Source organism: Neolamprologus brichardi, chromosome 3 (genome assembly GCF_056152115.1).
Source record: "Neolamprologus brichardi isolate AB-2024 chromosome 3, ASM5615211v1, whole genome shotgun sequence".
NCBI classification, from domain to species: Eukaryota; Metazoa; Chordata; class Actinopteri; order Cichliformes; family Cichlidae; genus Neolamprologus; species Neolamprologus brichardi.
The window spans coordinates 48,893,883-48,903,304 of record NC_142106.1 but is presented as its reverse complement, the minus strand read 5'-3'; the positions used below and the strand labels follow the sequence as shown (position 1 = coordinate 48,903,304).

The following is a 9,422-nucleotide window of genomic DNA, read 5'->3' as shown; positions in this document are numbered from 1 at the left end:
CGCTTGCTTCAGCAAAAGAAACTCTAATAATAGCCTTTAATCAGATTAATATGGTAGTTGTGCTAAAAGCGAAGGGAAATCAAGTTTCTGTTAGCATCACCATAAATGTGTTTTATTGAGGTCAACATTGTTGTGAGGTTGAGATTTTTGCTTTTCCACTGGACCTTTACTAAAACTTTCTGTGACTTGAGTAATGATTGGCTGATGTTACAGCATCGCTTAAATTTAGGACAAAACACATTCAGACTGAATTATATTAAACTTTATGTTCCCTTTGATAATGTAAATACAATTCATGATATTTTCATGTAATATATATATTAGAGTGTATGATCTTCAAGCAAGAAAAGATGTTTATAGTTCATATATTTGGTTTCTCTCAGCTTTTCATGAAGGTTCACACACAGGAAACTGTCATGAAAGCTGTGTGGGGTGAGGCGGGATAGGTCCAAAAAAGGCAGGACTCAAAGGCAGCTTTATTGCAGGAGTCACAGATTGACATAACAAAACCATGAAGGCACTTGGAAATTAAACTGGGAAACACTAAACTGACAGAACACACAGCTGGAAGGATGATGGAGATCGACAGCAGACAGGAGACGACAGAGACAATGTTTACACAAAAGGGAAATCGGGGCAGAGAGGAGGGGAACACGGCTGAAGTCTGACTGACGAGACAGGGGAAGCAGAACTGAACATAATGCACACAGGACAAGAGGATATCACATAAAAAGAGGAAAGAGAGAATCACCTAGTGAGACTCAGATGAACTAAACACAGAGAGTGTGGGACAGAGGGAGAACAAGAGTGACATGGAGACAAGACAGAGACTTGACATCCATAACCAGACATGACTAACTACATATAGGGGTGCTGGTGAGAACACACAGAGGTGACAAAACTCTGTGAAATAACAACTTGGATCAGGGCTCTGAAAACGTAACATAAGAATCAATAATTCCCCAAAGAGTGAACAAGACCAAACAATACAATAAACATAACAACAAACTTAAAACACTGGGTCAAAGCCCAGGACCATGAAAGATTCGGGACTAGATGTTACAACCCCTGATACTGTAACATCTAGTCCTTTTACTGAAACTTAATAATTAACACTTACACGATCAGTTTCACTTCATCTTATTAATGAAGGTCCAATAGTCCGTTGACATTATCTTCTGTCCTTTCATAAAGGACGGCTTAGTGTATTCTTTGATAAAGGAGGTACTTATCAAGGGTTGAATAACTTCTTTATCTCTAGCATGTAATAAATACAAGTCAGTTTTATTATGGCTGCAGTCCAGCTAAATCCTGGTCTTTTTCACACAGATAGGAGCCCTGTTGTTTAAATGTTCAACCACATGTTTAGTTTTGTTATCTGATCTGTCTGCTAAACCACTCATCTTCTTTGCTCTCTTTTTATGCTCAATAAAAGAAGCAATTAGAAAGTGAAACCTCAACATTTAGGAAAGATGAAGATCTTCTGATTTAATCAAAAACTTGTTATTTATGTAGCCATTTTAAACAGAGGCAGCTACTTACGTAAACACACCACTACATCATCCAGTAAGTGCTAAAGTCTTCTCTGGAAATTCCCCGGTTGTACATTGGATTTTTTTATGGTTTTATTTTCTAATTGGTGGTGTACACAGCTGTAAAACTTTATAAGTTGTGTTAGAAAAGCAAAGAACAATTTCACTGAAGAGCTCTGCCCATTGTCAACCTGAATTTGTAAATGCGGTTGTGGGTCCTCTGTGTGATTCATCAGCAACAACAGAAGGAAACTATTTCCATTACATTGATCCGTCACATCATAGAGCCAATGGAATGCAATGTCTTCCACTTAGCAGAGAATCTTATTTTCTTTCAAGATACAGTTGTAGGAAACTTAAATAAAAACCTTTTATTTAGTAGAATATGCTAAATTCACAATCTGAAGGCCAACTCTACCAGAGAACGTCAGGAGAAGTTTAAACGAGCAGCTCAGTACTTTCAATAAGTGCTTCAGGATCGACATCCTTTCTTTTTACATTAAAAAAAAATATCTGTACTTTCCCAACCAGATTTTTGGAAATAGAAAGTCAGTTTTCTGTATTGAAGTGTATTTGTGATTAGTCACAAAAACACATAGCCCAAGAAGAAAAAGTGTTCCCCCAAAGGGTCTTTAAACTCTGAAACAACTTGAAACTAAGATAAAGAATAAAAACAGTGAGGGATAAAATACAGAAAACAATATCAAGATTAAATCAAATAGAATATTTAAATAACAAAATAAAATCTTATAAAAGCTGGGCCATGACACAGGACATGTCAGTGTGTGTGTGTGTGTGTGTGTGTGTGTGTGTGTGTGTGTGTGTTTCATAATCCTACCGCCTGTATATTTTTAAGATAAATAAACTGTGAGAAGTAAACTGCACAAAAAGTTGAATGTATGAAAAATTATACAAATCAAAAAATATATTCAAACTGATATTTAAGGAGTGAAGGGTTGTCTTAGCTAGCCACACCATTGCTTGCTCTGCCTTTCTATTATTGTCTCTTTCCTTGCACAAAGCTTTCAAGTAGTGTGAAGTTGTGTTAACAGAGAGCGCCCAAAATGGTACAATGCATGTTGATGGCAAAAATTCAGTCACAAAACTATGCTTTTACATTTTTATGTGACTTTACAGAATTCCTGTTGTATTGCGGATGCTGTTTTCAACTAATTTGTTGAAAAGTTGAAAAGAAAGGTGAAACGAAAATAGAAATCAAGTTGTGTTGTGCTGTGTTGTTATTTTTTATTCCAGTTTGATTCTAATACTTTTATTCAAATCTGTTTAGTCTACTTTGAATAATTGAAACCATTGCAATGATTTCTATTTATTAAAAAAAAAACACTGCAAATTAGTATTAGTGTTGTTTTATGCAGTAGCAGCACTACTGGATAAAACAGAAGACGGCGATGATATACACACATCACCAGCCTTCCAGCTAGTGACATCTAGTGGTTTCTTTGGGGTATTGCAATTAACAAACCCTGCTCCGACCCTGCTCTGATGAAATGCTGTCTGGTTTTTACAGTTTTTTCTGATTGCTTACAGTTTTTTCTGATTGCTTACAGTTTTTTCTGATTGCTTAAGCACATTTTTTGTAACTATTGGCTATTTTTGCAAAACTCTACACACAAATAAGAAAACCTGTCACCCAATTATCAAAACATTGTAGTTCTCTTGCAAAAGCGAACACAGCTAGATTAACTCTTCACACCTTCGTAAAAATGGTGTTTTCGTATCAAACAGTACACACAAGCCATCATCTACTAAGCACACAATGCGCTAACTGCACACTGATGGTATGAATAAAAAACACATCTGGCTTTTGCTTTCTCTGTGCACAAGGTAGGCTATGTCAGTTAACTTCAAGTACTATTATTCACACACATCAAAACAAACATAGGACATCAGCAATTCTATTTCTTACTCTTCTTACCCTTCCTCTCCCCCCTCCTCGTCCTCCTCTCCCCCCTTCTCATCCTCCTCTTGCTCCTCCTTGTCCTTGTCGTCCTCTTCATCCTACTTCTTCACCTCCACGTCCTCTTCCTCGGCCTCCTCTACTTCTCACTCTTCCTGCTCCCTCCATTGTACTCCACACACAGAGCTTACCTGTATTATAGTGCTTAGGCTGATTGCAAAGTGAACTAATTATCTAAAAAAGTTTTCACAAGTGAAAGTGTGCCAGACAGTTGGCAAAATAGTGTTAATGATAGCCATACATGTGTATAATTTTGCTAGGAGTGTGTTGGAAATTTGGTAATTGAGTGTAAGCAGTGAGTTGTGCCTACAGTTTTGCAAAGTGTGTGTTACAAAATTGCAAACTGAGTGCAAAGCAGTGTTTGTGCTTTTAGATTTGCAAACTCAGTGAGTGGTTTTGCTATAAGTATTAATAGTTTTAGGAATTGTGCTATAAGAATCACAGTTAGGGTTTAAGCATTCAGAAAAAAACTGTAACTGACATAGCCTACCTTGTGCACAGAGAAAGCAAAAGCCAGATGTGTTTTTTATTCATACCATCAGTGTGCAGTTAGCGCATTGTGTGCTTAGTAGATGATGGCTTGTGTGTACTGTTTGATACGAAAACACCATTTTTACGAAGGTGTGAAGAGTTAATCTAGCTGTGTTCGCTTTTGCAAGAGAACTACAATGTTTTGATAATTGGGTGACAGGTTTTCTTATTTGTGTGTAGAGTTTTGCAAAAATAGCCAATAGTTACAAAAAATGTGCTTAAGCAATCAGAAAAAACTGTAATAGTTTTAGAAATTGTGCTATAAGAATCACAGTTAGTGTTTACAGTTTTTTCTGAATGCTTAAACCCTAACTGTGATTCTTATAGCACAATTCCTAAAACTATTAACACTTATAGCAAAACCACTCACTGAGTTTGCAAAACTAAAAGCACAAACACTGCTTTGCACTCAGTTTGCAATTTTGTAACACACACTTTGCAAAACTGTAGGCACAACTCACTGCTTACACTCAATTTCCAAATTTCCAACACACTCCTAGCAAAATTATACACATGTATGGCTATCATTAACACTATTTTGCCAACTGTCTGGCACACTTTCACATGTGAAAACTGTTTTAGATAATTAGTCCACTTTGCAATCAGCCTAAGCACTATAAACAGGCCACATGTAAGCTGTCTATGTGGAGTACAATGGAAGGAGCAGTAAGAGTGAGAAGAGTGAGAATCAGAGGAGGCCGAGGGAGAGGACGTGGAGGTGAAGAAGTTGGAGGAAGAGGATGTGGAGGTGAAGAAGTTGGAGGAAGAGGACGTGGAGGTGAAGAAGCAAGAGGGTTAGAGGAAGTTAGAGGAAGAGGACAAAGAGGAGCAAGAAGAGGACGAGGAGGGGAAAGAGGAAGGGTAAGAAGAGTAAGAAACAGAATAACTGATGACATCAGGGCTACAATAGTGGACCATGTCATCAACCATGGGATGACCCTGAGGGAAGCTGGCCAACGGGTTCAGCCTAAACTGAGCCGCTACACTGTGGCAAGCATCATTAGGACATTTCGAAATGAGAATCGGTAACTACTTTGTAGCACTGCCATACTCTAATGAGAAACACAACAGTACCATACATGCAAAAATACTGAAATTGTTACTTTACAGAATTGCTAGACGTCCAGATGTTGGGGGCAGAGGCAGAATGTTCACTCCAGAGCAAGAGACCCATATAGTGAACATGGTGATTGCCAATAATGCAATAAGACTGCGCGAAATACAGCAGCGCATAATTGATAATGACACCATCTTTCAAAATATACACAGTGCAAGCATTTCTACACTAAGTCGTGTACTTGCGCGCCACAGAATAAGAATGAAGCAAATTTACAGAGTTCCTTTCGAGAGAAACACAGAACTTGTAAAGCAACTGCGATATGACTATGTGCAGGTAAGCTAGTGTCATTGGTTCTGAATTTGGAAGTGCATACTGTAATGCTGTGCATGGGCCTGATGTGTTGCATTTGTTTTGTCTTGTCCAGAGAGTGATGGAACTAGATGCAGATGCAACGGGACATGAGCTACTTTTTGTAGATGAGGCTGGTTTTAACCTCAGTAAAACCAGGAGACGTGGCAGGAACATAATTGGACACCGTGCCATCATCAATGTCCCAGGACAACGTGGTGGTAACATAACCATGTGTGCAGCTATAAGCCAAAATGGTGTTGGTCACCATCATGCAACCATAGGCCCATACAACACTGCACACATTATTGCATTCCTGGACACCTTGCATGACATGCTCACTGTTCAGAGACCAGAGCAGACCCGATATGTCATCATATGGGACAATGTTAGTTTCCATAGGGCTGCTTTGGTCCGCAACTGGTTTACAGACCACCCATCCTTCATGGCACTCAACCTCCCTCCATACTCTCCATTCTTACAGTTTTTTCTGAATGCTTAAACCCTAACTGTGATTCTTATAGCACAATTTCTAAAACTATTAATACTCATAGCAAAACCACTCACTGAGTTTGCAAAACTAAAAGCACAAACACTGCTTTGCACTCAGTTTGCCATTTTGTAACACACACTTTGCAAACCTGTAGCTACAATCCACTGCACAGCACTCTTTTTGCAGAACTGTAAACACAACTCACTGCTTTACACTCAATTCCTAAATCATCAACACACTCCTAGCAAATCTATACACATTTACGGCCGTTATTAACACTATTTTGCCAACTGTCTGGCACACTGTCACATGTGAAAACTTTTTTAGATAATTAGTTCACTTTGCAATCAGCCTAAGCACTATAATACAGGTCAGCTCTGTGTGTGGAGTACAATGGAGGGAGCAGGAAGAGTGAGAAGTAGAGGAGGCCGAAAAAAAGAGGACGTGGAGGTGAAGAAGTAGGATGAAGAGGACGACAAGGACAAGGAGGAACAAGAGGAGGACAAGGAGGGGGGAGAGGAATGGTAAGAAGAGTAAGACATAGAATTGCTGATGACATCAGAGCTACAATAGTGGACCATGTAATCAGTGACCCTGAGGGAAGCTGGCCGACGGGTCCAGCCTAACTCGAGCCGCTACACTGTAGCAAGCATCATAAGGACATTTTGAAATGACAATCGGTTAGTACAGTCACTTTGCACTAAGTCTCTAGCACTGCCATATGCCAATGAGAAACACAACAAACCATAGATGTAAAATTCCAGAAGATATTTTCCCCAGTGCCTTTGACTAGAGGACATTTCATGTGATGTAGACAAAATTCGGTGGCCAGATCCAGAGAGACGACACGATGTAGACTGATTTCTTTTTTTTTCTCAGTGAAATTACTATTTTGTTTTGACTTGGAAATAAACACTTGTGTTTGTTTTGATGTGTGTGAATAAACACCAGTACTTGAAGTTTGGATCCCTCCATGTTTACAGATCTATGACAAAAGTATGAGCTCAAACTGACATAGTCAGAGAAAGCAAAAGCCAGATGTGTTTTGTATTCATACCATCAGTGTGCAGTTGGCGCATTGTGTGCTTAGTAGATGATGGCTTGTGTGTACTGTTTGATACGAAAACACCATTTTTACGAAGGTGTGAAGAGTTAATCTAGCTGTGTTCGCTTTTGCAAGAGAACTACAATGTTTTGATAATTGGGTGACAGGTTTTCTTATTTGTGTGTAGAGTTTTGCAAAAATAGCCAATAGTTACAAAAAATGTGCTTAAGCAATCAGAAAAAACTGTAAATCCCATCGAGGAGTTCTTCTCTGCCTGGCGCTGGAAAATGTACGACCGTCATCCTCATCAACAAGTAGCCCTTTTACAGGCAATGGAGGAGGCATGTGGAGATATTGACCAGGCATCATGTCAGGCCTGGATACGGCATTCAAGGAGATATTTCCCCCGGTGCCTTGGACTGGAGGATATCGCATGCGATGTCGATGAAATTTTGTGGCCGGACCCAGAAAGACGACATGATGTAGGCTCATTGTCTTTTTTTTCCCTTTTTTTTGTGAAATTCCTATTTTGTGTTCTGACTTTGTCTTGGTTTTGATGAGTGTGAATAAACACCAATACTTGAAGTTTGGATCCTTGTATGTTTACATGACACTATGACAAAAGTGTGACCTCAAATTGACATCTGTACACAGAGAAAGCAAAAGCCAGATGTGTTTTGTATTCATACCATCAGTGTGCAGTTGGCGCATTGTGTGCTTAGTAGATGATGGCTTGTGTGTACTGTTTGATACGAAAACACCATTTTTACGAAGGTGTGAAGAGTTAATCTAGCTGTGTTCGCTTTTGCAAGAGAACTACAATGTTTTGATAATTGGGTGACAGGTTTTCTTATTTGTGTGTAGAGTTTTGCAAAAATAGCCAATAGTTACAAAAAATGTGCTTAAGCAATCAGAAAAAACTGTAAGCATTCAGAAAAAACTGTAAGAATGGAGAGTATGGAGGGAGGTTGAGTGCCATGAAGGATGGGTGGTCTGTAAACCAGTTGCGGACCAAAGCAGTCCTATGGAAACTAACATTGTCCCATATGATGACATATCGGGTCTGCTCTGGTCTCTGAACAGTGAGCATGTCATGCAAGGTGTCCAGGAATGCAATAATGTGTGCAGTGTTGTATGGGCCTATGGTTGCATGATGGTGACCAACACCATTTTGGCTTATAGCTGCACACATGGTTATGTTACCACCACGTTGTCCTGGGACATTGATGATGGCACGGTGTCCAATAATGTTCCTGCCACGTCTCCTGGTTTTACTGAGGTTAAAACCGGCCTCATCTACAAAAAGTAGCTCATGTCCTGTTGCATCTGCTTCTAGTTCCATCACTCTCTGGACAAGACAAAACAAATGCAACACATCAGGCCCATGCACAGCACTACAGTATGCACTTCCAAATTCAGAACCAATGACACTAGCTTACCTGCACATAGTCATATCGCAGTTGCTTTACACGTTCTGTGTTTCTCTCGAAAGGAACTCTGTAAATTTTCTTCATTCTTATTCTGTGGCGTGCAAGTACACGACTTAGTGCAGAAATGCTTGCACTGTGTATATTTTGAAAGATGGTGTCATTATCAATTATGCGCTGCTGTATTTCGCGCAATCTTATTGCATTATTGGCAATCACCATGTTCACTATATGGGTCTCTTGCTCTGGAGTGAACATTCTGCCTCTGCCCCCAACATCTGGACGTCTAGCAATTCTGTAAAGTAACAGTTTCAGTATTTTTGCATGTTGTGTTTCTCATCAGAGCATGGCAGTGCTACAAAGTACTTACCGATTCTCATTTCGAAATGTCCTAATGATGCTTGCCACAGTGTAGCGGCTCAGTTTAGGCTGAACCCGTTGGCCAGCTTCCCTCAGGGTCATCCCATGGTTGATGACATGGTCCACTATTGTAGCTCTGATGTCATCAGTTATTCTGTTTCTTACTCTTCTTACCCTTCCTCTTTCCCCTCCTCGTCCTCTTCTTGCTCCTCCTTGTCCTCTTCCTCTAACTTCCTCTAACCCTCTTGCTTCTTCACCTACACGTCCTCTTCCTCCAACTTCTTCACCTCCACGTCCTCTCCCTCGGCCTCCTCTGATTCTCACTCTTCTCACCCTTACTGCTCCTTCCATTGTACTCCACATAGACAGCTTACCTGTGGCCTGTTTATAGTGCTTAGGCTGATTGCAAAGTGGACTAATTATCTAAAACAGTTTTTACATGTGAAAGTGTGCCAGACAGTTGGCAAAATAGTGTTAATGATAGCCATACATGTGTATAATTTTGCTAGGAGTGTGTTGGAAACTTGGTAATTGAGTGTAAGCAGTGAGTTGTGTTTAAAGTTCTGCAAAAAGAGTGTTGTGCAGTGAATTGTGCCTACACACTTGCAAAGTGTGTGTTACAAAATTGCAAACTGAGTGCAAAGAAGT

At 39.7% G+C, this 9,422-nt stretch overlaps 2 protein-coding genes across 2 annotated transcripts; one reads left to right on the top strand and one right to left on the bottom strand.

The window, feature by feature from the left end:
* Positions 1 to 4,683: 4,683 nt before the first annotated feature.
* On the top strand, positions 4,684 to 7,933 carry LOC148105208 (uncharacterized). Its single transcript, XM_087838365.1, has 5 exons — positions 4,684 to 5,066; positions 5,152 to 5,434; positions 5,526 to 5,897; positions 7,317 to 7,469; positions 7,922 to 7,933. Exons 1-5 carry the CDS (start codon positions 4,684 to 4,686, stop codon positions 7,931 to 7,933), a joined length of 1,203 nt encoding a protein of 400 aa, XP_087694491.1.
* Positions 7,934 to 7,939: 6 nt separating this feature from the next.
* LOC148105207 (uncharacterized) lies at positions 7,940 to 9,137 on the bottom strand (the record flags this gene model as incomplete). Its single annotated transcript, XM_087838364.1, has 3 exons — positions 8,785 to 9,137; positions 8,427 to 8,709; positions 7,940 to 8,335 (listed from the first exon to the last, which is right to left on the bottom strand). Coding segments are annotated over exons 1-3 (1,032 nt in total), but the record flags the coding sequence as incomplete, so codon positions are not given.
* Between the last annotated feature and the right edge of the window lie 285 nt (positions 9,138 to 9,422).

Excerpts from the sequence above, each read along its gene's own strand:
- LOC148105208 (XM_087838365.1), top strand. The coding sequence starts at position 4,684 with ATGTGGAGTACAATGGAAGGAGCAGTAAGAGTGAGAAGAGTGAGAATC. Across the intron at positions 5,067-5,151 it reads ACATTTCGAAATGAGAATCG|AATTGCTAGACGTCCAGATG; the intron begins GTAACTACTTTG and ends GTTACTTTACAG. Across the intron at positions 5,435-5,525 it reads TGCGATATGACTATGTGCAG|AGAGTGATGGAACTAGATGC; the intron begins GTAAGCTAGTGT and ends TGTCTTGTCCAG.